The 27,841-nt window shown below is 42.3% G+C and overlaps 2 protein-coding genes across 31 annotated transcripts in view; one reads left to right on the top strand and one right to left on the bottom strand.

The window, feature by feature from the left end:
• Nucleotides 1-64: 64 nt before the first annotated feature.
• Nucleotides 65-27,815, top strand: RNF34 (ring finger protein 34). 12 transcript variants are annotated; one of them, XM_077875529.1, is made up of 8 exons: nucleotides 65-222; nucleotides 11,422-11,640; nucleotides 12,715-13,122; nucleotides 14,626-14,727; nucleotides 15,183-15,384; nucleotides 17,471-17,602; nucleotides 21,279-21,493; nucleotides 24,559-25,417. In XM_077875529.1, exons 1-8 carry the CDS (start codon nucleotides 217-219, stop codon nucleotides 24,562-24,564), a joined length of 1,290 nt encoding a protein of 429 aa, XP_077731655.1. In that variant the 5' UTR covers nucleotides 65-216; the 3' UTR covers nucleotides 24,565-25,417. The 12 variants fall into 12 exon arrangements, with proteins under 12 accessions (XP_077731655.1, XP_077731665.1, XP_077731662.1 ...); XM_077875536.1 differs by having other exon boundaries at nucleotides 111-222; nucleotides 11,422-11,518; XM_077875537.1 differs by lacking the exon at nucleotides 65-222 and adding an exon at nucleotides 610-857 and having other exon boundaries at nucleotides 11,422-11,518.
• The window catches only part of KDM2B (lysine demethylase 2B), a 129,798-nt gene continuing 123,054 nt past the window's right edge, over nucleotides 21,098-27,841 (bottom strand). For 18 of the 19 annotated variants that reach the window (XM_077875506.1, XM_077875512.1, XM_077875507.1 and 15 more), the window contains 2 exons: nucleotides 23,050-23,242; nucleotides 21,098-21,122 (listed from right to left, as the gene is read on the bottom strand). In XM_077875506.1, coding sequence (XP_077731632.1) covers nucleotides 23,061-23,242 — 182 coding nt within the window. In that variant the 3' untranslated portion in view covers nucleotides 21,098-21,122; nucleotides 23,050-23,060. The remainder of the gene's footprint in view (nucleotides 21,123-23,049; nucleotides 23,243-27,841) is intronic. The other variant, XM_077875526.1, reaches the window with a different exon arrangement.

The following is a 27,841-nucleotide window of genomic DNA, read 5'->3' as shown; positions in this document are numbered from 1 at the left end:
CCCAGAGCGTTGGCTCCGGATTGGCCGACTCGGCCGCCGCTCGGCGCTCTTCCTGGGGGCGCGAGGCGGGCGTGACTACGCCTCTTACGTCGGGACGCTCGGTCGCCACAAGAGGCGCCGTAGTCGCCGCCTAGAAGGCAGGAGGGCGGCTGTGCGAAGGGCTGGTATGGTGCTTAGTTCCCCGGCAGAGCCGACCGAGACGCGGCGGTCGCGGCCATGAAGGTGAGGGGCCAGTGGGGCCGGGCAGTTCCTCTTCGCCTCTCCTGACTGGCCGGGGCGCCTGAAGTGCCTTCCTTTAGCCTCAGCGGTTCACCCCGCCGGCACCTCGGAAAGCTCCGCTGAGGGACGTCCCGGGCCGGCGTCCGGGCCCTAACCGGCCCAGAGCGGAGACCCTGGGATCCGGGACCTCTCCATCTCGCACAGCCCTCCCTTCAGCGAGCCTGGGGGAAGGCGGGGGGAAGCCGGGCGCCGCCCCCCCCCCCCCCCACACACACCGCCCTTAAGCGTGGTGGGCCCGTCTTTGCTCCTAGCCCTGTCCGCTTCCTCGGGGGCCTGAGGCGGACCCCCTAGTTCCCGCTTCAGCCCTCGGTGCCTTTTGCCCACAGCGTGACCCCTCCCGCCCCGAGTCCTTGAACTAACCCAGATGTCGGGAACGCTCCGGGACTGTCGCAGGACAGAGACTGCAGAACGGAGGGAAAAGGAGTAGTGCGGGAAGTCGTGAGGCTGGGGCTAGGCTAACAGGTTAGGAAATGCCTCGGGGCGGGGATCCCACCCTTCTGAAGGATTTCTTCCTAAGCTTATCATTGGGGCCGTGACCTAGAGCGCTAGCAAACTGGATGTGTCTCCGTCGCCACTAGGTACGCAGCAAGTAATTTGACAGCTTGAATTCTTCAAGGTGGGTGCGAGAGCGTGGGAGCATCAGTGACTGAGAAGTTTAAGAAAAGGGGGGAGGGTTGATTCTGGCCTACTTTTGGGGGCTGGTTTTCTCAACTTGATGTCTGAGAGTTCTAAAGAGCTCTGTGTACAACAATCAATTCATGTGTTGATTCATATGCTGAATTCAAACCAAGTGGGGTGAGTCATAAGGTGATTGTTACTCTTTCAGACCTAGACGATTTCATCAATCCCTATGGAGAAGCGTGCTTGTTGTGGATAAGGGAAGTAAAAGTGAAGTGCTAGCTTAAATCTATACCTTCACAAAGCTCCCAAAAATTTGCTGTGGAAAATTGATAGTGTCAAGTGGCTAGAGAAACTCCGCAGGTATTTTCTTGAACGTTTCCTATGGGTTAGTAAAGAGGGAGACTTGCTGAGTTGGAGTAATTGAAATTGCAATTCTACCTTTAAGGAGTTTACCAATCAAAAGAAAAAATATTCTCAGGTAACCACATTACAAAGCAGAATGTAATGTAAGGTATCAGAAACAAATCGCTCAGGAGCAAGGAAGGGTATTTCTGGCCGCCGGAAACAAGAGTTTTGGAAATAGGTAACTTTTTGAACTGTATGTTAAAGTATGAAGATATTAAATATTAAAATATCTAAAACTAGCTTTCCTGAAAACATCATCTTGCTATGTTAAGATTCAGAAATAAAGCATATGTATACATATATATGTATATACACATATACACACGCAGACATACGTATATATATGTATGTATATATACATATATATGGCCTCAAAGAAAGTCGGAATCTTGAGTAGTATTAAATTTGTGACCCATCAGTGAACTAGATGTAGGAGAGAAGCAGGGATGGGTCCAGGATTGAAAATTTTAAGTTCTTTAAAATCAATTTAAGTGGAAGAAACTGCTTTCTGAGTTGACTTTCTTTTTTAAGTAGTTATTTGAGAGAGAGCACAAGTGGGACAGGGAGGGGCAGATGGCGAAGCAGGCTTCTCTGAGCAGGGAGCCCAACAAGAGCTCATGGCTCCATCTCAGGACCATGGGATCTTGACCTGAGCCAAAGGCAGCGCTTAACCAGCTGAGCCACCCAGGGGCCCTGAGTAGACATTTTAGAAACAGTTTAGTGGTAGTTGAAGATGTAGAAAAGATACATATTTTATGAAGCAAACAGATGGACCTAAATAGACATCAGTCTGTACAAGAGGACTGTGTTAGGAAGATAGCTGCTTTTCTTTCTTTCTTTCTTTTTTTTTTTTTTTTTTTTTGTTAGCTGCTTTTCATTTATGTTTTTGTGGAAAGTAGATTCATGAAATACAGGATTTGGCTATTTATTATTTAACTTTATTTAAAATTGAAATTAATTTTGGATTATACTCACCTGTAGATTTCTGGGCAGGGTCAGTGATTTTTTTGTTTTAAGATTATATTTATTTATGAGATACAGAGAGAGGCAGACACAGGCAGAGGGAGAATCAGGCTCCATGCAGGGAGCCTGACGTGGGACTCTGGTCTTGGAACTCCAGGATCACGCCCTGAGCCAAAGGCAGACGCTCAATCGCTGAGCCATCCATGCTGCCCAAAGTCAGTGATTCTTGATGCCATGGAATTCTAATGTGAATATTCATTGAACCAAGTACTTCCTTCCGTGGGATTAAAATAACTTTTGAGAGTTAACAATCGGAAAATTACATCTTTGCTCAAACCCAGGAGTAGCTGATTTTAGTATGTAGGGAATGGGTATTTACTTTCTTTTTAAAAATTTTTTAAAATTTATTCATGAGAGACATAGGCAGAGGGAGAAGCAGGTCCCATGCAGGGAGCCTGATGTGGGGACTCTGATGCTGGAGCTCCAGGATCACGCCCTGAGCCAAAGGCAGGAGCTCAACCGCTGAGCCACCCAGGCGTCCCGGGTATTTACTTTCTTCCTTTAACTTGTTTGTTTAGAAGCTGATGTTTTGAAGTGTTACCTCTCAAAGATTCAAGTAACTGTTTAACCTTAGAGTAGCACCTAAATAATTCCCTCTAAGGGGTTTAAAAATCCAATTTGGTGTCCTGTATTAATTTTATTTAATCCTCCTTACTGTTTTTCCATTTTATGTTGATCTCACCCCTGGTTGTACAAATGATGCTCATTTTTTCAAGCTCAAAATGAGAAATTAAGGAGAAAGTAATCTGTTGGATATGATTTCCTTTTCATTTTTTTAAGATTTTATTTTTTTATTTGCCAGAGAGCGCTCATCAGAGTACAAGCAGGAGGAATGGCAGAGGGAAAGGGAGAAGCAGGCTCCCCACTGATCAGGAAGCCCCTTTGCAGGGCTCTCTATTCCAGGACCTTGGGATCCTGACCTGAGCTGGAAGGCAGTTGCTTAACCCTTATCTGCTTAATCTGCTGAGCCACCCAGGCACCCCTCCTTTTTGTTGTTTCCCTTCTCTGAAGAATGGAGGAGTGATGCTAAGGATCAAGTATACTATTAAAAAAAAGAAAAAAAAAACAAAATCCAAATATGAGGAAGGTAATATCTATGATCTCCAGAACACCTTACTGTAAATATCTATCAATTTGGTGAAATTTCTTGCCTAAAAATAAATATTTTTAAGATAATCTGTTTTTGCAGTCTGCTTAGTGTCCAAATAGTATGAGAGAAAGAATTTAGGATGTAGAATTTCCTCCTTTGTGGTATACAGTCTGATTATTTGGTAATTTTAAAGGTAGAGTTTCTCGGAAATTTTATTTCAGTTGAAGCAGCAGTTTGAATAAGAAATGCTTTCACATTTTAAGGAGCACATGCTTCTCAAGTGGCTTTAAATAGGTTAAAGATTTTTGATAATCATCTTAACTGTTTCTTCTGTTTTGCTTTGTTTCTTGTGCTAGTCTTAAATTTTGTAGGAAAGTTTTAACCTAATTGAAATTTAAACTATAAACTCGGGCAGCCCCGGTGGCGCAGCAGTTTAGCGCCGCCTGCAGCCCAGGGCGTGATCCTGGGGACCCTGGATCGAGTCCCAAGTCGGGCTCTCTGCATGGAGCCTGCTTCTCCCTCTGCCTGTGTCTCTGCTACTCTCTCTCTCTGCATCTCTATGAATGAATAAATAAATAAAAACTTAAAAAAAATAAACTATAAAAAAATAAACTATAAACTCATTCTTTTATCAGTGGTGCTAAGTTTTGAAACACCTTTTCATGTTGTTTAACACAAGGACATTGAGTTTTAGCAAACAAAGTTGTTTGGAGTTTAAAAGAACACCTGTGGTGAGTGAATACTCCAAGGAAACTTTCATTAGTGAAAGAACTCAATTCCTGCCTGGTCTTAGCTTCATACAACATCCAAGAAAATTAATATTCTTGAATTTGAAATTCGGGGGTTTATCCAAATTTAAAGTATTATATTTAATTTAGAGTTATGGCAAGCAACTCTTATAAGGTGGCATTATTTATTATTGCTCTTTACCTATTTTAATCAAAGGAAATTGTATAGGGGCACCTACCTGACTCAGTTGGTAGAGCATGCAACTCTTACCTCAGAGTCTTGAGTTCAGACCCCACGTTGGGTGTGGAACTTACTTAAAAACAAACAAAACAAATGATTTAGAATATGGTTATTCCCTGCTGTTTGTGAATCCATCAACTTTCTCATTGTCATTTAATTTTTGTGGAAACCAGCATGGCTTTTCTTATTACTCATTCTAGTTTGCCTGGTTACTATAATATTTTGTGGGATCATTAAAAGTGATCACATCTTGATGTGGTTTAGAATAGGATTCAAAGTTTGTAGCAAACTTTTTAATTGAGCACTTTGGAATTGTTTGCTCCCCAGGGAATCTAAAAGAATGTTAAACCCCCCCCCCCAACCCTGGATCCGGGGTTCAGTCCTGGCTTCTCCCTCTGCCTATGTCGCTATGTCTCTGCCTTTCTCTCTCTGTCTCTCATGAATAAAAAAATAATAAAATCTTTAAAAAAGGAAAATAACCCTGGCTCTGTGCCAGAATGAACACTGCTATTGCTCGCAAAGAAACAACATATTTTTTCTTGCTTTTGTTGACTGAAACGGTGATTCAGAATGGACTTCTATTTTATGAATCTGACTGAGGAATCTGAGAGAGTGCTTGTAAAATTGCTGGTGTATCATGGAAATAAATGTCACAGCAGTGGAAACTCAGTCCCACTCACATGCAAATTGTTCAGGTTTGTGAATACACTCCCCTTCCCTCCTTTATATTCCTACAGAGGGGAGAGACTTTCTAAATCATCCTCTAGGAGGGAACAATATAGGACAGATACTTTCAGTCTTCATGCTACCATAGAAAGAAGAGCTTTTATGTTGGTGAGTTTTAGCACAGGAGCCAAACAGTACTTTCTGGGACCTTCCCAGATCTGTCTTCCTATGGGTGATAGCATTTTGGTCAACTAGATGGTAAGCCGCTATAGGTCGTCTTTGCTAATGGTCTGTTATTAAGACCAATGGGCTATGGAGCTAAAGGCATGCTTTCGGATTGGTATAAGTAAACAAGCAAACATTTACTGTTTGTATTATTTCTTAATTAGTTCCAAACTGGGACTGGAAAAAAAGATAGTTACTGTTCCCCTAAAGTCTTGGTGCACTGGCTTTGGAAAAAACCTAAGAACTGGCATTGGATACCAGAATAACATAAGGAGATCTAGATGTCTGAGCCAGTCCAGACAGGAGGCTTTAGAATTTTATTTTTTACCACAGGCCATGTATGTTTTTAATGTGATACCTTAGCTAGTATAAGCCGGGAAGGTGATGTCACATGACTATTCAGGAGCAATTTTGGCCTCAGGAGGCACGTAGGAAAGAGATTAGATCATTATGAAAATCATTTATTTTCACTAGTCATTGGTGGGTAGAAAATAAACTGCAATCACACCTGAATTCCCTAAGTTAGTTTTGTGCCAGGCATGGGTAGATAGTTGCCTTATTTAGTTACTCTCCATTATTTAACTACATTTATGGTCAAGTTAGGAAATGTAGCCACCTTTACAGATTGTTCCTTCCAACCTCTTGGATTCATGTGGTTTAGCCTGTAGAGTCCTGCTCTCAGTCATGATCCCAAGTAGCCTTTAGAATTGTTAGTCACGTAAACCCAGATCATAGCTATAGTTTTTAAAGATTCAGACTTTGGCCTCCTTCATGGAAGGATAGTTTTTTGTTTTTGTTTTTTTAACACAAGATGGTGACCCTTGCATAAAGAGCACACCTTTATGATATCGGGACAGAGCAACAACTCCATTTACTACAAATTTAAAAGCCAAAGGGCTGTACCTCGTGTACTGTCTAGGAGTTAAGTTTGCTCAGAAAATCTAGGAGGCAATGAAGTAGTTTGGAAAATATGCTTCAGTCTTACTACCAAAAGGTGAACGAACAGTGAGTGAATAAAAGATAAGGGAATGCAGGCTGCTTAAACTAGTGGAAGATCTTAAAGGGTGGGGAGGACAGAAAGAACATGAACCTGAGTCTCTAAATTTATAGCTTTTTCTTTTTAAAGATTTTATTTATTTATTCATGAGAGACACAGAGAGAAGAGGGGCAGAGACACAGGCAGAGGGAGAAGCAGGCTCCATGCAGGGATCGCGACGTGGGGACTCGATCCCAGGTCTCCAGGATCATGCCCCGGGCCGAAGGCAGGCGCTTAACTGCCAAGCCACCCAGGGATCCCTAAATTTAAAGCTTTTAAAGGAAAGAATGCAAAGGGGAAAGGCTTTTTGGCTATTACTTTATGAGATACGGTAACTAGACTTCAAGGAAATAGAGGCAGAGTCAAAAGCTCAGGATTGGTTGGCATGCTTGCTCTCCAAGGGACTCTCCCCTTCAACAGCCCACATTCAGTAAACTGTTGGGACAGTGCTTTCTGAAACAGTTCCCTAATTGCTTTTATAGATTCTACCACTTGAAAATTGGGACTGTTATATCAAGTAGCAACAAAATGTGGACAGTTGAGAGGGGAAAGATTGGTATAGGACACTTCAGGCATTATTAAGTGAATGTAAAGGTGATGGCTTGAGGTAGGGATGCCTGTGCCCTGAGGGGTCATGCAGAAAAAAATTTAGGAAATGTGGACTTAATGGGAAAGTGCTGGAAGATGAAACATACAAAAGGGGAGGCAAAGAAATGGGAGTCTAATCAGGCCTGGGAGAATTATCCTTTTTTTTTTTTTTAAAGATTTATTTATTTACTTATTTATGAGAGACAGAAGCAGAAACATAGGCAGAGGGAGAAGCAGGCTCCATGCAGGGAGCCTGATGTGGGACTCGATCCTGGAACTTCGGGATCATGCCCTGAGCCAAAGGCAAATGCTCAATTGCTGAGCCACCCAGGCATCCTGAGATTCATCTTCTGAGTGGATTCTTCAACTTGGAGGTGAAGAAAGACAAAAATAGTTTGAACAATGACTGTCTTTAACCCAGAAATCACTGTCTACCTCTTAGTATTGGAGATTTCACACAAGACATACAGAGGAATAACTTAAATAAAAAGTTGGGGCCAGAAAGCAAAGAGTAAATAAAATGAGGGAACAAAGTAAAAATGAAGGCAGGTACCAATTTCAGCAAAAGTTCCAGGCCGGTATGTGGAAAGGAACTAATTTAAGATTCAGACGAGATTGTTAAAAAAACTCAGCAGAGCCTTTCTGGAGGGATTAGGGCAGACCACAGAGGGAGAGGAAACACTAGATACATGTCCTACACCTGTGGGGAAAAATTGTCGACAGGTTGTAAGGAGTGTTTGGCTGAAGTCTTGGTCCTGGAACTCAAGAGGCACAAGCTTTAGAAGTAACCACAGCCTCTTCTCATCAGCGCTCTGCTGAGAGTGGTTTTCCAGCTAAAACCATGTAGGCAGGAAGAAGAGAGCACCTAAACTGAGGAATTGTTAACCTTTTATCCTCCACTGTAATTCAAATCACGTGGGGGAACTTTTTTTTTTTTTAATATTTTATTTATTTGAGAGAGAGGCAGAGACACAGGCAGAGGAAGAAGCAGGCTCCATGTGGGGAGCCCGATGTGGGACTGGATCCCGGGACTCCAGGATTACGCCGTGGGCCAAAGGCAGGCACCAAACCGCAGAGCCACCCAGGGATCCCCACGTGGAGGAACTTTAAAAAAATTCTGGGGGCACCTGCCTGGCTCAGTTGGTGGAGCATGTAACTCTTGGACTCTGGGTCATGAGTTCGAGCCCCTTGTTAGGGATAGAGATTACTTTAAAAAAATATAAAATCTTAAAAAATATTCTGATGCTTCAGACTCGATCCCAAGACTCCAGGATCACGCCCTGAGCCAAAGGCAGATACTCAACCACTGAGCCACTCAGGTGTCTCTTTGTTTTAAAGTAATCTCTAGCCTAATGGGCTCGAATTTATGACCCTGAGATCCAGAGTCACGTGTTCCACTGACTGAGTCTGGCCCCCCCAATAGGTCATTGTTTAAAGCACTGAGGATAAATCTTTTGCTAAAAGAATCCTTTTTTAAAAATTTATTTAAAAAATTTTTTATTGTAGTTAACATACAATGTTACCTTAGCTTCAGGTGTACAACATAATGACTTGACACATCTATATATTATGCTGTGCTCACCACAAAAAAGAACACTCACTTTAAATGAACTTCATCTAGATTTTTTTTTTTCCACTGTTCAAAATTTATTTGGTATTTTAGTTGGTATGACAGTTGGTTGCATTGTCTTTTTACATTATATGGCAATGTACACTATATTCCGACATATATAGTACACAAAATAAGATCCTTTAGAAGAGTTATGCACAATACATGCAATATTGAATTTATACATTGGATCCCAGGATGTGACTGAAGAAATAGATTTTACTTTTTCTTTTATAAATATTCATTATCTTCATGAAGGTTTTTTTTTTTCTTAAAGGTTTTATTTATTTATTCATGAGAGACAGAGAGAGAGAGAGAGAGAGGGGTGGAGAAGCAGGCTCCACGCAGGGAGCCCGACATGGGACTCGATCCTGGGACGCCAGGATCACGCCCTAGGCCGAAGGCAGGCGCCAAACCGCTGAGCCACCCAGGGATCCCCTCATCTAGATTTTCATGCTTTTATGTTTAAACATATCATGGCTCCAGAGTTCTGAGGTATATATTTATTTAAAGATATGAACTATTAATTACAATTTAACTTGACTTTTAAAGGCATCACTGTTTCTCTAGAATTATAGGGTATGCAGCTATTTAATACTCCAGTCAATGATCCGGATACTTGAGACTGTTTGAACTGTGTATTGTGGTTTCTTATTGCTTTTACCTTCTCCTTTCCCTATATTTAAATAGCATATTATATGTGGGAAGTAGCAAGAATAGCATGATTCTTCTATAGTATTCTAAATAGCCTTTTAAAGTTGTTTTAAAAAAACTTTTTTTAAAGAGCTTGTTGGACAAATAGTGTTTGCTAGAGTTAGATAATAAAATATGGAACTATGTTGCCATTTTAACTAATCACATCTCACCTACCTGGACTCTTATTACCTATTACATTATCTGGAGTCTAGAATGTGCTTAAGAATTAGGACAAGGGGTAAAAGTTCATTGATTCCAAATGCTATAGCTTTTATACTTTTGCATGGGAAAGTACCGAGTCCTCATTAAAAATGTATTTTCACATACAAGTCTGACAAGCGTGGTTATCAGGTTTCTGTGTCTGCAGTAAGAAAGAGACAGGTTGTTGGAGGTGAGTATAATGTGAGCAGTGATGCCTCACAGGGAAGAGACCAGAGGAAAAAAAAACAAAAGGCAGTACATTAATTTCAGGCCATTTAGTGGAGTGACAAATAGCCCTTATGCCCTCGAAGATTGTGGTGGTTATCCAGTCATCAGAAATAGTTTAGTATTTTTTTAAGTGCTTTTTGTCTTAAGATTTTATTTATTCATGAGAGACACAGAGAGAGAGGCAGAGACCTAGGCAGAGGGAGAAGCAGGCTCCCTACGGGGAGCTTGATGTGTGGGACTTGATCCTGGGACCCCGGGATCACAACCTGAGCCAAAGGCTTATGCTCAACCACTAAGCCACCCAGGTGCCCCTGTTTAGTATTTTCTGTTTGAAAAGACAGGATCACAATCACTGCCTTTTAAAAAAATTTTTTTTTAATGTCACAGTAATGTATTTGTTTCTGAAGAGCTTGGAAAGTAGAGAAAAGCTCAATTTATATAAAATACGTTAAAAGCCTATAGCTTGGGCAGCCCAACATGGGACTCAGTCCCGGGTCTCCTGGATCACAAACTGGGCCGAAGGTGGTGCTAAATCACTGAGCCACCCGGACTGCCTTGTGGATTTTTTTTTTTTTTTTAAACAAAATTGGGTTCATAACTGTATCGTTTACTTTTGTTTAACGATGTCATGGCTTCCCCATTGCCAAATATTCTTTGAAAATACCAAAAATTTATCTTTCCAGAGCTTAAAATTTTGATGCTTCAAAGAATAATCTCTCAAAACCACAGTGAGATATCCTCCCATATCTATTAGAATGGCTATCATAAAAAAGACAATACGTGTTAGCAAGGATATGGAGCAAAGAGAACCATTGGTGGGAATGTCAATTAGTGCAGCTACTGTGGAAAACAATATGGAGAGTTCTTGAAAAATAAAAAATAGAACTACCATAATTCAGCTATTCCACTTCTAGGTATTTGAAGAATATGAAAACACTAATTCAAAAAGTTCTATGCCAAAAAAAAAAAAAGCCCACAAAAAACAAAAAGTTCTATGCTTCCCTCCCCTGTTCACTGCAGCATTATTCATAATAATGAAGATCTGAAAATAATCTAAGTGTCCATTAGTAGATGAATGGATAAAGAGGTGCTAGGTCCATACAATGGACTACTACCCAGCCATCAAAAAGAAGGAAAATTTGCCATTTGTAACAGCACAGATGGATCGTGAGAGAATTATGCTAAGTGAAAGAAATCAGGCAAAGAAAGACGGATAATACTATATGATGTTACTTATATGTGGAATTTAAAAGTGAATAAACTCTTAGAACAACTTGCTGGTTACTAAGAGGGTAGGTGAAATGGGTGGAGGGGCTCAGTTGAATGAAGGGATGGTAGCTAGACTTGTGATATCTTGGTAGTATATATTGAGTATATTGAATATAATATTTTGAATTGTACACCTAAAATTCATTCTACATTGATTGTACCTCAGTTAAAGGAATAATCTCAAAGTTATTTAGGGCAAATGTATATCTACAGAATGGTGTTCCTTGAGATTCCCGGAGAGCACAGGCTTTATTTTATTTATTTATTTATTTAGTTAGTTAGTTTTCTATTTATTAAAGATTTTATTTATTTAATCGTGAGAGACACAGAGAGCGAGAGAGGCAGAGACACAGGCAGAGGGAGAAGCAGACTCCATGCAGGGAGCCCGACGTGGGACTCGATCCTGGGACTCCAGGACCGTGCCCCAGGCCGAAGACAGGCACTAAACCTGCTGAGCCACTCAGGGATCCCCTCCACTCAGCTTTAAACTATGGTCTTTACCTGTGTTCTTTCCAGGCGGGTGCCACATCTATGTGGGCTTCATGCTGTGGGCTGCTGAATGAAGTCATGGGAACTGGAGCTGTCAGGGGCCAGCAGTCAGGATTTGCAGGAGGTACCGGTCCATTCAGATTTGCACCAAATTCTGATTTTTCCACTTACCCATCAGTACCTATGGAAGGGCCTAATATAGTTTGCAAAGCCTGTGGACTTTCCTTTTCAGTCTTTAGAAAGAAGGTGAGTTGGATGAAATGTTATATACAAAGGACACATTTCTTGATTATATGTTAATGCTAATGAATCATTTTTTATTAAAATTACCCACATTTCTTATTAACCATTTCCCATTTAGAAAAGTACTCAGTTGAAGGGACCGTATAGTTGTTCTCATGTTGCTCAGGGATCTTATCTTCTGAGCTCTGTATACTTTGATTCTACCTCATTATGCTTATGTTGTAGAGGTAAGAGATTTAATTAGTCTACAGTTTTGATCAGAGATAATTTACTATAACTGATCTCAAGTTTCAAAAAATGTATCCCTACCCACATTCTTAACTCAATTGAAGAAATTAGTATAAGATAACTGTGTAGAGATTCAGCATAAAACATTTGGGCTGTTATTTTCTCGAAGACAAAGTCATTTTTTCTGAGTACCATCATATTGTAAGGCCATCTCACAGTCTTTGATCATCATCAGTTTAGTCATCTGAAATATGTCAGGAGCAAGGTGTTAGCTTGTGGGAACAATACAGCAAGCAGAAAGGACCACATCTTCATGTCTACTTTAAGCTTTGCTATTGCAGTGGCTTTGAGTGTGATTAAGGCTCGGTAAGGTACAGATTACCACAAGAGAGAGATCTTCTATTCAATTTGAATGACCTTGAGAGGTGAATTGCCTCTTTCTCTGTGTTCTCCCCAGCCCACTCCCCCCAAATTCTCTTTAAATGGGGAAATTGTTCACGTAGGGAAAGAGTAGGAAGAGTTTGTGGTTGTGCTTTCTGCTCCATGTGCTTCAAGTCATCTCTGTTCTAATTACATGTTTGTATCAAGGGGTGGAAAGGTTTTAATTCATTAACACAAGAGTGTATGTTTTTCTTAAAGGGCTATATTGAACTTCTGTGAATCCAAACTGCCTCAGTAGTGAGTGTTTTGATTTTCATGGCTTTTGGAACACAAGCATGGCCGTGAGGGTAGTTGGGTGCCATGGGAGACTTCATAAGAACTAAAATTGAATTTTAATACCAGGCAGAAAGAAAACGCATGCTTATATCTGGCTATCATTAACTGCTGCTTTTCTTGCTGTTTCTTTAGCATGTATGTTGCGACTGCAAGAAGGATTTTTGCTCCGTTTGTTCAGTCTTACAAGAAAATCTCCGTAGATGTTCCACATGTCACTTATTACAAGAGACGGCCTTTCAGCGCCCTCAGTTAATGCGACTAAAAGTCAAGGATCTCCGGCAATATCTCATTCTTCGAAATATCCCAATTGATACCTGTCGAGAGAAAGAAGACTTGGTAGATTTAGTACTCTGCCACCATGGGCTGGGCTCTGAGGATGACCTGGACACAAGCAGCCTGAATTCCTCACGATCCCAGAGTTCTGGCTTTTTTGCACATTCATTTTTTTCAAACCATACAGCCCCTTCTGCTACCGTGTCTTCATTTCAGGGAGACTTTATGGGTGGAGACCAGATCTTGGGATCTGGAGTTCTGGCACAGGTATGAGGGTATAATTACACCAAGGGCCTGGCACCTCTAGTTGGCCATATATCATGGGGCCTTTAGGGCTTCATGACCCCCAGTGGGAGTAGAGGTTCCAAACGCTGCTGAATTCTGTGCATGTAGGCTCTCTTGCTGTGAGTCTCTGAGCCTGGGTGCAGGGTAGCCACAAAGTCAACTGTCTGAAGCCCATTAGTCTCTTGACTAGTTACTTCAGTTTCCTTTAAGGTAAATACTATTAATGACTGTGAAAAGTAGTGTGTAAATATTTGCAAGATTATTTGTCAGTGACCATGGACACAATAGTGTAAGTTACCCTAATGTCCAATTGCCTTGCTACAGTAAAATTGTTCTAATTCTGATTTAGATAATGGGAAAAAGCCATCTGAATTAATCAAAGAATATGATTACTAATTTCAAAGAAATGCCGGGGCACAATATTGTCTCAGTGAGGTCCTTGGGCATCCTGATTGAATAACATTCAAAAGCTTGTAATAAATCAGTTTGTATAGGTGAATGATTCTGAAATGCTGAATAGATTGTTTTGAGGAGTTCTCTCCACATTTAATTCTCTTCACTGAAGCAGTTAAAAGCAGAGGGAAATCTGGTCTAGTTGCCTTCTAGTCATAAATTAAAGAAGTCCAACCTAGGAGTTACTGTTTTCCCAAATGAAAGCTGATATAACAATGATGCAAACACAAGATACATCTGCCTTTTGTGCCACTTTTGGGTATATGACCCCTCTTGGAACATGTGGGTCTTTGGATACTGCAGTGTGTTGCTTGTGAACCAGTGGGGTGGAATATTTGAAATTGGGAACTGACCTAGACTATTAAAGAGCTATGGTCAAAGTAGAGTCTGAAGAGAAAGACATGAAAGAAGGTACATAACCCAAGTCAAGATCTTCGAAGGTCTTTCTGTTCTTCCTAAAGAGTAACTCTTGATTGTTGAGTTTCTAAAAACTAGAGCTAGCATTAGCTGTCAATGAAGAAGTCTAGAAAGCATTCTTGAGAATCAGAATGTCTAAGTATGATGTAGTAGGATTGGTGTCTTTCAAATCAATTGCCTGTGACGCTTGGGCTGAACTTAGAGCTTTTAGCTTCTATCTGTATCTTAGAGGCTCCAGTTAGACCAGCCTTACACAGGTCCTTTGATGATGAGGCGGGGTAGTTGCATGCATTGACAGCTGTGGCTTTGACATTTCATGATGGGACCTTCTCAGGGAGTTAATACTCTGGTTAGATGTTATAAATTCACCCACACATAGGAATTTGGCTTTTGAGATAACTTTAGGAAAGGTAGGTTTATGAAATCGTGGGGGGCCCAGCTCTTTGAGAGGGGCGGCAGCACTCCAGATCCAAGGTCATTGTGGAGTATGCCAGGTACTAGGGACATTCTTGGGGAAGATCTATGGAAGGGTTTTCTCCAGGGTTCAATATTGACAGAGTTGATACTGTTAGGAAAATATGATTCCTGACCTAATCAGATCAATTATGTGTGTAGGTACAAAGTGAAATAGCTTCAGCAAACACAGAAGAGGAGGATGATGAAGATGATGACGAAGATGATGAGGATGATGACGATGAAGAAAACTTGGAGGAGCGGGTGAGTGCTCCTATAAAATTCCCTTAACATGTCAACCTGGCAGGCAGGGAGAGTGCCTGTGTGGACTCTTTCACTAGATTAGTGCTGGATGTTTCTCTTGGTTTGAATGTAGCATAATATAGAAAACACTTCAAGAACTGATGAAAGATGCCTGGGCGGCTCAGTGGCTGAGTGCCTGCCTTTAGCTCAGGGCGTGATCCCAGGTTTCTGGGATCAAGTCCTGCATCAGGCTCCCCTTGGGGAGCCTGCTTCTCCCTCTGCCTGTGTCTCTGCCTTTCTCTCTGTGTCTCTCCATGAATAAATAAATAAAATCTTAAAAAAAAAATGATTAGAAGTCTGGGAAGAATATCCAAGGCTCATAGTGACTAGAGGACGAGGAGAACATGCAGTTTCCCTTGCTCTGAGAGGTCTGCGTTTGCACGAACAGAGCTAATGGAAGCCCTCTGTGATTGCAGACTCCTGGCCTCTCTGAGAAGCGAGTAAGAGCTTCACTATCTGACCTATCAAGCCTAGAAGATGTGGAAGGAATGAGCGTGCGCCAGCTGAAGGAAATCCTGGCTCGGAATTTTGTCAACTATTCTGGCTGTTGTGAAAAATGGGAGCTGGTAGAGAAAGTAAACCGGTTATACAAAGAGAATGAAGAAAACCAAAAGTCATGTAGGTTTCCTTTTTCTTTCTTCCCCCATACTATCCTTCTTTAGTCTTTTAAAAATTGGGTTGTTTCTATCACAATGAGGTCAAAATTTTTCACAAAACTATGTATCCTTTTATTGAGTGAATTAGAGGTATGAACTTGTTAATTAGTAAGTTTATTATGTGATGTTGGCTCTGAAACCACCATTGCAAGTGAGTTAGGTCATTTGTTGAGTCTGGTTTTCTTTGCCATAATTTGTTAGAACTCTAATGCACTCCCTTGTCTCTATGAAAATGCATGTTTTCTCACTAACCTGGCAGGCCAATACTTTGGTTATCTCAACTGTAGCTTTTAAATCCTGACTGCAAAAAAAAAAAAAAAAAATTACCTAGAGCCAAGATGTTAAGTAGTTCTTAGCATCGAGTATTAGGTTTCTCTAGAAGTTGGGAAAAGCTGAAGTTAAGAATTCCAAAACTATTTATTGATGAGGCATGGAACAGAAATCCTTAGTCGGTAACAGGGCCAAGCCATAGAGCATTTATAGGCAAGAAAGAATATTTCAATGGTGTTTAGACTGACAAATATGTTCCTATCTAAATAATCCTCCCACTAACTTTTATCATCGTGAGGGTTTTTTTTTTTTCCCTTCAATCTGGTTATAATGCAGCAATTATTGGTAAACAGCTTTATGCCTGAATATGCGGGAAGTATTTTGGCATACCTATTTCCTAAGATGAGGCCACAAGGGTAGATACAAGAATCTTAAGCCTCAGAGCCTTCAGAGGTCCCAGACTGTGGCTGGGAAATGGCATTCTGGTAGTGAGGGGAGAAATCCGTTTATTTAATAAGTGTAAATGCCAAGCGTGTACAGTACGCTCTGGTCATGCATAGCCATTCATTCCCACCCTCCGGGAGTTTATGGTAGAGGAGGCCATGACATACACATTTGCCAAAGTGCCTTTTTCAGTTACCTCACTGCTTACTCTCTCCCTGGTTCAACCTCCAGACTTGTGGAATACTCAAAATGAGTACAGTTGGAATCTTCCCTACTTTAATTGTCTTCAGTCACTTAGATTGAGATATTCACCTCTATAGCCTTACCTAATAGCCTTGATAAACCCTGGCTCCTCTGCTTTATGCTCAGAACTTGTGACTGTTGGAAGGAAACTTCCATGCAGGGGAGGGGACCAAAGCCTAGACTCTGATTTACTCAAGAGCCCTCTAGGGTCTTCTCCACTGGCTCATCAATTGTCTTATCCCATGAATCCTTTTTTTCCCTGGTTTACAAGAATCTTTTGAAATGGCATTATTCTCTTAAATCCAGAGACTACTGGCCCTTCAATAGTGAATTCCTGTTCTTTCTAACTATAATTGTGATATATTCCCATCGATCCCCTGTAGATCTCCCTAAAGAAAAGGAAGCCTCTGTATCCTGAGCTCTGGGGCCAAATCTCGGGCTGAGGTGAACTTTTAAACTCATTCACCACCTTTCTTATTCAGAGCTTAGATTTTCTCAGAACCTAAATCTGGGTGGGCCTCAGAGCCAGGATAGCCGGTCTGTTTGCAGTTAGACTCCAACTGGTTTTCCCCCAAGTACAGGCTACTTGACGTATGACTCTTCAGAACTTTTCTATCAGTGTGGAAATAAAGTTCTTCCTACTGAGATGAAGCTCTGGAGACTGACTTTTCCCAAGGCCACACAGTTGGGTGGGAAATTCCAGTCATGTTCTCTGAGGCCCGTGTATAGAGACAACCTTAGGTCTCTTTATTTTCACTTACAGAAGTAATCTGTTCTTCTCACAAGAACTTTGAATTACAGCTATAAAATAGAACTAAGTAGCTAATATTTGTGGGCACTTCATACCTGGCCCTAAGCTAAGCATTTCTCATGTATTCACAAAACTCTACAAGGTATAGGCATTATTACTACTGCCATTGCTAGTGGAGGGAATGGAAGTGCAGAGAAGCTGGATTATTTTTTCACGACACCGGGTTTATCTGGGGCCCGCCGTGGTCTCTCCAGATGACTGGTGAGGGCACCCCCCCCACCCCGTCCCCGCCAATCAGGCAGCACTGTGTCCACAGCCCCAGCTCTCTGTTGCCTTTCAGATGGCGAGCGACTGCAGCTGCAGGATGAGGAAGATGATCGCTTGTGCCGTATCTGCATGGATGCCGTCATTGACTGTGTCCTGCTTGAGTGCGGGCACATGGTCACCTGCACCAAGTGTGGCAAGCGCATGAGTGAGTGTCCCATCTGCCGGCAGTATGTGGTGCGCGCCGTGCACGTGTTCAAGTCCTGAAGCCTGGGTTCTTCCCGACAGGACACTCGCCCCCAAGCTCAATCCCAGACATTTCAATATACAGGAGTGCCTGGAAACTTCCTGTTCAAAGGCTGAAACTTTTTTTTTTTTAAAGATTTATTTATTCATTTATTTATGATAGGCAGAGACACAGGAGGAGGGAGAAGCAGGCTCCATGTCAGGAGCCCGACGTGGGACTCGATCCCAGGACTCCAGGATCGCACCCTGGGCCAAAGGCAGGCGCTAAACCGCTGAGCCACCCAGGGATCCCCTGAAACTATTTTTAAAAATTATTTTCACTACTAACTGGGGACAGAAAGATTCATCCTAAGTTGTGGCAATGTTGGTATGTGCCATGTGCCTGCCAGCTTGGGGACACGCCATTTCCCAGGTTCTGCGGGGCTTCATCCCACATCTGTGATCACTGATTGTTGATGAAGGCAGACTGCTCACAGCATCAGCTACTCTCTCCGGAGAACATTTATCCTGTTCTCTATTTCTCCTTCATCCTATTTTTAACTTAAACTACTCAGATGTTTGAAACTTCTGTTCTCTTGGATGAGATCACTGTCCACAAGTGGCCAACATGGTACACACTGAGCAGTGGCCCCTCTGAATGTTCACTTTATTAGTCATGTATATTTTAAATGCTACTATTTGATGAATGTAAGTTTCCACATTGTTGCTATTTCTGCGTTTAAACATAATTGGGAACAACTGACATTCTGTAGTCAACTGCCAGGGCCTTAGACTTAACATGTCCATTTCTGTTCAGGTACAGCTTTTTAGAGCAAGGGCTGCATCTAGCTGCTTTCATTAGAGAAGTGTGTGTGTTAAATTCTTAATGTTGAACCAGTTTACACTGTTTTGTATAGTGAAAGTGTATTTTCAGTGCTACCGCTAGCTAATTTAATTTTAGGAATAAAATTAGATTTTAAAAAATGCTTTTGCTTACATTGTCCTACTTAGTTCCTAATTTATTTGGGTACAGCATGAATGGGTATCTGCATCTGATCCAGCACCTTTCCTGGCTGCTGATGTACCACTAGCTTAACTATTGATTTGCTGTTTATTGTGACCAAGTATTATGCTGGGGGCTTTCTAGTTCTCCAGCATTCTGAAATTGCTGTTGCCTTGCTTCACAGATGGGGAACCTCTGGGAAATTAAAGAACTTGTCTGAAGTCTTAGAAAGTGGCTGAGACCCTTGGCTGGCTCAGTCAGAAGAGCATATTATTCTGATCTCAGGGTTGTTGAGTTCGAGCCCAAGTTGGGGGGTAGAGATTACTTACAAAGTGGGTGGATTATTTCATATGTGACTATCTCTTAATACAGCTGTTACCAAAAAAAGTGATAATAAAATACCTGATACTTTAAAAAGTTAGTGGCAAACATCAGAATGTGAACCTGGCTCTGACGCTGATGTTTTCTTAACTCTTCTGCTACCACCCAGCAAATGAGAAACCTGACATGGGCTCATGCAGAATGGTTCCTGGGACATGAATGATCTGAAATTGCTTTTCTTTCACATCTAACTAACTCCAACCAGGGTGGTGTTTGGTTGAAACCCAACTGTGGACTCATTCCCACCGGTAGGCTGTGTAGGTATGTTTTTAAGAAATGCCTAACTTCTGAACTGAGGCCTGTTCAGTTTATTTTTTGATTCTACAGTGGGTAGCACACATGCCTTTTAAGTGCTCAGAATCCATAAGTTGGTCACACATCTGATGATTATAGCAAGGGAGGCAGATAGTCCACCCCTGGACTAGGAGAGAAAGTTTGCCTTGTGGAGAAAAGCATGCCTTCCCACCTCTTCTGGTTTTAAGGGTCAAAACCTCGTGGATATTTCAAGTAACCTCTCCTGTTTGCCTACAGCGCCCTGGACGGGTGTTGGCCACAGTTCACAGTAAGCAGCCTGAGCAGATCGTTGCTGCAGAAGCAATAAAACCGAATCCCTGCTGAAGCTTTAGGAGCACTTACCCTGTCTGTACCTCTTGTGAGACCGTAAACTCCAAAACTGCAATCTTGCCCACAAATTGCTAATTTGGTGGCAAGAAGTCTTCAAATCCAGGCCAGCAAGTGATAGTGAACACACTGAAATAGAAGCTGAGTAGCAGGTGCTGGTTTGTCTTAAGTTAGAAAATTGAGATTTATTTGTACATTGTCTCAGCTTCAATCAGCTTGTTTTGTGTTTCTTCTTGGATTTAAAGAAGTGGTCTCAGATACTTGTTTTTAGCAAGAGAACAAAAACTCAAAAGTGTATTTTTTTTTTTTTAAGATAGTGTTTTGAATTAATCCAGGTTTAGTGAGTAGCCAAAAGAAATTTTTAGCCTGAGAGGCTTGATGACTAAAATAACCAAATAACCAAAGGTACTAACTGGTTTGGAAGAGGGCAGATATTTCCCCTGCAATGTGCATTTTCTAGTGGCATGCTCTGCTGCTTTTGATTTTTTGAATAGGTAATATATGGGTAAGAGTCTGAAGGTGTACAGTGGAATACAATGCTGTTCCTCACCCCTGTCCTCATATCCTCACAATATGGAAGGATGGCATCTGATGCTTTGGATGTGCCATGGTGTTTATCCTTTGGAAGCCTCAGTTCCCTAGAGGAAGCCGGGATGGAGCTTTTCTGGGTTAGGAAGCTGTGATAATCGAAAAAGCACAGCCTCTGGTTTATGGTCCTTTTTTTGCTTCATCAGTTATGGTCTATGGACTCCGAGCAACTACCTGCAAGCTTAAAAATGACAGGTCTGTGTATAAACTGTACTGGTGTATAACCTTGACTGGTTTGTTCAGTACACGCGGGGGAACTCCTATGCAACCACACTCCAGGTTTGAGGCAGGCCACTGTCCTGCAGTGGTCGCATAGGATTGCATATGAGGCATGTCCCTATAGTAGCTTTGGCTCCCTGGTCCTGGAAGCCCTCTCCGCCTCCTCTTGGCAGACCTGTGTACTCCTGGAAACGCTACAGGAGTAACAAGGCCCTCTGACTCCAGAAGTTCACCTGGAGCATTGTTATCCTTAAAGCAATTCCTAAAGAAGAGGAGGCCTTAAGAGCTCAGGCTGATGTCTGTGGGGGCGCTCCACGATGAACAGGCTTACAAAGGTAAGCCACATTTGTATAAATAAACCATAGTTGTTGGGGCCCCTGGATGGCTCATTCAGTTAAGTATCTGCCTTCGGCTCAGGTTGTGATCTCGGGGTCTTGGGATCGAGCCCTGCAACAGGCTTCCTGCTCAATGAAAGGGTCTGCTTCTCCCTCTCTGCGATCCCCCCCCTTCTGGCTCATCCTCTTGCTCTCTAATAAAATCTTTATGGGTTCTTTTTTAAACTAATCTTACCTTTGTAAAGTGTATCTCCTGAGTTAAATTCTGGGGTACAACAGCTGCATATGTCTCCAATTTGAGTCAAAGGATCTCTGGGTTTAAACTAATAGGATGCATGAGACTGGCTGGGCAGGATCTAAAACCATTTCATGGCAAAAAAAAAAAAAAAAAGGAAGGTGGATTATCTTCTCCCATTTTCAGCTTCACTAAAGCAGTCCTTTCTATATGGGAGTATAAGGTTGCAGTACCCTATTGTTAAAAAATTCTGTGATCTAAAATGACTTCTCCCCAGTTTCTGTGTCTACCAGCTGGAGACATCACCTCATAACCAACTGCCTCCAGCTGCCCCGGCCCAAGACTCCCGTGTGCAGCATGCAGCCTCCAGGAGCCGCCTCCAGGGAGAGGTTGAGGAAACAGACACCCCCTGCCCACTCCCCTGTGGCAGTGGCAACACCAAGTGACCACGGAAGGTATTTCATACAGCTGTGGTCAGAGGCACCCACTCAGGTAAGCTACCTCGCCCCTTGAGGCAGTTTGTACCAAATCCCCACTCATGGCCAGAGGGGTGGCACCACTCTCTCCCACTAACTACTTCTGCCTTAAGTAAGTGTGCTCTGTGAAGACGGGACACCGTGTACCATGGGGCTGCTGCATTGCTCTGATGAGTAAGAGAAGTTCTTTATACCAATGTTGAGACTACGGCTTCTGGACTTCTCAAATTTCTTTTTTTATTTCTATTTTTTTATTATTATTATTTTTTTATTTATGATAGTCACACAGAGAGAGAGAGGCAGGCTCCATGCACCGGGAGCCTGACATGGGATTCGATCCCGGGTCTCCAGGATTGCGCCCTGGGCCAAAGGCAGGCGCTAAACCGCTGTGCCACCCAGGGATCCCTGGACTTCTCAAATTTCTAATCCACTCCTAGAACAAAAACTCTCCAAGGCCAAGAGTGCTTTTTTTTTGTACAATTGTTTATACAAATTCAACAAAGGTAAAACCGCGTCAGGGAAAGTCTAGGAAAACACCACCTTACAACAATGGCACTTATGAAGGCATAACTTTACAACTAGGAAATAGCCATGTTATAAACCTTGAACGAGAACTCAACTCACTTCAAAGGAGAGAAAAAAGGAAAAGAAAGGCTATGTTGGATCATTTATTCTACTTCTTGACCCACTGTATAAATTAGATCTGTGTAGAGTACAAGAGCTCATGCTGGCGCAAAACCCTCCTGAGTGCAAAGGCTGAAGTCTGAATTTTTAAATTTTGAGAAATGGGTAAATTCTATACAGAGGAAACTTGGCAGAGTGTCTTACTTCGACTATAACATATCCACATGCTTATGTAATTCTTGATGGACAAAGCAGGCTCTCAGCTTCCAGTTAAACATGCTTTTAATCGGAAGGTCTTCACCTGCTTTGCCATATCTGGGCACATGTGTAGATGGATTATTTGTGTCGATGAAATACAGGTTAAGTTCTCTCCTACCTTAAGGAAACCAGGGAAGTTGGCAATCTCAAAACAATAAAAACACAGGTATGCATTCAAACCTTGCATAAATAACTTTTAAACAATTTGTACAAAAATATTTCTGCATAATGTAAGATGTAACAAAACCAAACAAACAAAAAATATCACGACGGCAGCAGATGTGGTGTGTGGTCCACTGTATGTTGACACCAACCCCTGGAGTTGCAAGGAATGAGGTGTCCAAAACAAAAACACCACCACCAACAAAAACTTCTAAGCTCATGCTTCAGTAAGAGAATTTCTTCAAAGTCCATCTTTCTCTCCAGCAGGAATGTCTTCTTGGTAAAGGCCGCCTTAGAAATGGTCCAGAAAGCAGTGCAGTTCTAATTCAGAGACCAAAGGGGAAGTGTCCGGTTCATTCATCCCCTGAACATGTGGGAGAATGGTTTCTCCCTCTGCAAGTCTTGAAAAATGGAATCGTGTGGTCTGTCGCTTCAAGTTCCAATTTGAAAATAAAAGCCCTAATTTTTGTAAAGTTGTTTCCCCTCCCCAGCCACGCCCCCTCCCCCACCCACCCCTTATTTACATACTTGTCCTTGGACTAACTCAGCTTCTGCAGGAGTTTTTCTTCCACTTGCCCAAACTGGACGCTCACAGACATTTCAGCTATGAACTGCTCACAGCCTTCCTTGGTAACTTGCTTGCAGTACCTCAGATCAATATGACAGATATTTCCACAGCGTTTGAAGAAGGACAGGCACTGGTCAGTAACCTTATTGCAGTCTGCAGGGAAGAGGAGACCATGTGAGGTGCAGGAACTGTAGAGGCTGAAAGCCCCCCTCCCCCAAAACCCCAGCTCAGAGCAAGGAAGAACACGCCAGGCCCCTGGGGCATATTCCAGCCCCTGGTGCCCTAGGGAAAACCATACCTGCTGGAAGGCTCTCTTTAAATTGGGAATGCTTCCATCTACCAGTTATAAAGGTTAATGTATGCCTGAAAAGCCTTCAGACTTCCAAGTGAAATCACTTAGAAGCTTACCCTTGCCTCTTTATATGTTTATATTCTTACATAAATAGGTCTCCTGTCTATGTTAACAAAGATAGGATCACACAATATATTAAATAGCTTGCTTTTCCCACCTAATTTATTGTTGATAAATACCTCCTGATCAACTTATTGTGCACTTATCTGCTTACTCTCTTCAGATCAGTGGGAAGCAAACGGTGAGGGTGAGAACATCTGTATGGTCATCTTGGGATCCTTTTCCCTCATGTGGGCACCAGTGCTTTCAAGCGAGGCACAGCATGCCTGTGCATCCCCTTATTAAATGTTTGCTGGAAATCCACGCAGAAGACCAAGGTGCTACAAGAGGCTGGCAAGATTCTGGCTACAGCAAGTGAAGCCAGAATTCAGAATCCATCATGCTCTCACTTACAGATGTCCTCTTCTACCACATACCCAACATGTACTTTGCCATACCCGGTTTTGGAACTAAATCCATAGTCGACTGGCTTCAAGGCCAGTTAGCATCCAACTGAGGCTCAGCGTTCCCTCCTCTAGGCCAAATTCTCTCATCTCAGTGGCATTCAGCCTGAGGCCTCTGTTTGTCATCACTAGTATCTGCACTTTTTTTTTTTTTTTTCCCCACTCAGGCAAGTGGGAATGAAAACAGTGCAGGCAAACTGTAAGACTCATGAGGTTGACACTAGGCCTGTTTTATCCTAGTCCCAGGTTTGGAGGTGGCATAAAGAAGTAAATAAGGTCAGAATAGAAAACAAACACACAAAAATCAGTTGCATTTTTATATACTGGCAAAGAACAATCAGAAAATTAATTCCACCTGCAGTTGCATCAGAAATAATAAAATACTACTAATAATAATAAAATACTTAGGAATAAGTTTAATCAACAAAGTGACATGACCTTGTACACTGAAAACTAAAAAAAAGTGCTGCGAGAATTTAAAGATACGGAATGGAGAGCTATCCCACATTCAGGGAAGACTTAATAGTGTTAAAATGTCATTGCCTACTCAAAAAGCAACCTACAGATTCAACATGGTTGCTATAAAATACCAATAGTTTTTTTTTTTTTTGCAGAAATAGAAATATCCATCCTAAGATTCATGTAGAAATGTAAGAGATCCTGAATTGCCAAAGCTAGGTCTAGAAAACAAAATTGGAGGACTCACACTTAGGACTTCAAAACTCACTACAAAGCCACAGCATGTATTACTGGCATTAAGGTGATATAGACCAAGAGACTACAATTGATAGCAAATGTGTTTTGTGTTTTTACTCCCTTGATTAATGTCTTTGGCACAAATGTGTTTTTTGTTTCTTTTAAGATTTTACTTATTCAAGAGAGACAGAGACATAGGCAGGAGAAGAAGCAGGGTTCCTGTGGGGAGCCCAGTGTGGGACTCCATCCTGATCCTGATCATGGGACCCCAGGATCACACCCTGAGCTGAAGGAAGACACTCAACCACTGAGCCACCCAAGTGTCCTGGCCAAATCTTTTTAACTTTGATTTAGTTCAGTCTTTTTGTTGTTTTCTTTTGGTGTTGTATTTAAGAAACCATTGACAAATTCAGGACCGCCTTATGTCGCTCAGTTAAGTATCTGCCTTCAGTTCCAGTTATGATCCCAGGATCCTGGGATCGAGCCCGATGTTGGGCTCCCTGAATGGAGCCTGCTTCTCCCTCTGCCTGTGTCTCGCCTCTCTCTCTCTCTCATGAATAAATAAAATCTTTTTTAAAAAGGGGAGGGGGTGCTTCTGAGTTGGGTGAGCATCTATCTTTGGCTCAGGTTCATGGTCCCAGGGTCCTGGATCAAGCCCCACATCAGGCTCCTGCACAGGAGTCTACCTTTCCCTCTGCCTTCTGCTTCCCCTGCCTGTGTTCTCTCGCTTCTCTGTGTCTAATAAATAAAATCTTAAAAATTGAAAAAAAAAAAAAACACACACACAAATTCAAAGTCACAAATTCAAAGACTTTCCCATTTCCTTCTAAGAGTTTTATAGTTTTAGCTCCGATGTTTAGGTCTAAATAATTTTGAGTTAATATCTTTTACCCACTACGTGGTTGTGGCACCTTGTCAAAAATCTTTGAACATTCCAGGATTTAATTTAAATGCTCAGTGGGGAGGAGTCTGCTTGTCCCTCTCCCTCTGCTTGCTCTAGATAAATCTAAACAAAACAAAACAAAACCACTGTATGAATTGTGTGGTAAGGTGGAAGAAAACTCCCAGAAAAGTGAGACAAAAGATGACACAAAGGTGGAAAACAGGAGGAAAAAAGAGAAAACAGGAGCACTAGTAAATACAAAACAGAAAAAAAGGAAATTAAATAATTCAAGGAAATTTCCCAGAGCTAAAGGACATTTGTTTCTTTTTCTTTTTTAAGATTTTATTTTTATTTTATTTATCCCTGAGAGACTCAGAGCAAGACGCAGAAACACAGACAGAGGGAGAAGCAGGCCCCACGCAGGGAGCCAATGCGGCACTCAATCCTGGGACCCCAGAACCACACCCCAGGCCGAAGGCAGGTGCCAAACTGCTGAGCCACCCAAGGATCCCCCAGGACATTTGTTTCTCATATGAATGTGGGTGGAAAAGAAAAGATTCAAACCAAGGCTCATCAAAAATTAGAGAAAACTAGAAACAAAGAAAATGTCCTAACAAACTTCCGATTAGAGAAAATATTCACTGAAAGATGAAGAATCAAATGGTTCCGATTGGACTAGAAGGCAAAAAAAAAGGAGCAACACCTCCCACTTTCTGAAACAACATGGTTCCCAGAGCCAGTTAAGCTCTCAATTAAATGCAAGGGAAAAGAACAGTTTTTGGACATACAAAGTCTAAATGTCCTCTGAAATCAGGCAAGAAAAGAATGTGAGATCAAGGACAGTGGGGACCCTACACAAGACACACACCAAGAAGATTTCTCGGATGGTAGTGGAAACTGCTGTCTGGGAGGAAGGCTGGCCAGAATGGAGGGCTCCTACAAAAACTTGTTGGGCCAGAGGGGTTTGTGTGGGGATAGAACAGTATTCAAGTCTGTTGCAGAATCTCCTTAGAGACTAAACAAAAAAGAGGCAATTATTAATTCCAGGGAAAAAAAAGGCGTGCAATAAGGGAAATATAATACACTATTTAGCTCAACAGTGGACAGTAGACTTAACTATGAATTGAAAAGATAAGGGGGGAGGGGTGCCTGGGGTGTCCGTTGGTTGTCTGCCTTTGGGTCATGATTTCAGGGTCCTGGGATTGAGCTCTGCATTGGGCTCCCTGCTCAGCTTCTCCCTCTGCCTGCCACAGCCCCTACTTGTGCTGTCAAGTAAGTAAAATCTTAAAAACAAAAAAACAACTGGGGGGAGAAGATGTAAAAGTAGTAATCCTGTAGTCCACAGCAAGCTAATAAATACAGAATGCCTAAGTGGAAAAAGAAAAATCAAGAAATAGCAACAGAGGCTTGCTGTGTGGAAGTACAGAGGCGACACCAGAAGATTTTAAGGTGGTTGGTTGTGTGGGGGGTGTTGGTGAGAATTGGGGGAAGAGAAGGGTGCCTTGAGCACCAAATAAATGTTCTATGGTAAAATTCAGCCTGAATAACAAGAGCTAGACAACTGTGACTTCATTTTGTCACTAGACCAGATCCTTCAAGTTCATGGATTCTGAAGCATGTCAACTGTTGCCTATTTTGTGCCATAGACTTATTTTTACATTAACTACTTATACTGATGGCAAGGGAAAACTTTTAAAAAAGAGATGAATAAAAGAGACTGGGTTATAGAGGTTTGCCTTCCTGTACGGCAGAGGTCTCTACGTACGAAGACGAAAGGATGACCATGGAAAAGCAGAGGCAAAAGCAGTTTCCACCCGGGGAAGCATGTCGTGGACGGCACTGCAGGAGGAGGATGTGCCAGGACTGCTGCAGCACATACAGGGTTGCTTGCAGGGAACAGTCACCACAACACTCAGGCCCATCTGGGCCCCTCACAGGGCAACTCCAGCGTCAGACAAGCCCACAAGGGGAGGCTTGAGCTGGGACCCTTGGCCCAGGATGGCTCGCTTTCCTCTGCCTCCCCTGGTGGGATGACCCCTGCCACCAAAACTCCCCCAGAAAGAGGAATGGCTTGAGCAGAGAATGGGTAGAGAATTCTCTCAACCCCCCAAGCCCCCCATTCCTCCCCAAATGTGGCACAGCTGACTGGAAGGTGTTTATCTACCAAGCGTGACGTGAAGGGGTCCTTTATTACTTGCTAATTTCTAGAGGAAAAAAGTGGTTATTTTCAGGTCCCATGTAAACCTAATGGACCCCATCTGATGTCCTAAGCAGTGAGACCAGGACTGGCTGAGCCGGGCCGCGCTCTCTACCCACCT

Source organism: Canis aureus, chromosome 27, assembly GCF_053574225.1.
Source record: "Canis aureus isolate CA01 chromosome 27, VMU_Caureus_v.1.0, whole genome shotgun sequence".
NCBI classification, from domain to species: Eukaryota; Metazoa; Chordata; class Mammalia; order Carnivora; family Canidae; genus Canis; species Canis aureus.
This window is presented reverse-complemented; position numbering and strand designations above follow the sequence as displayed.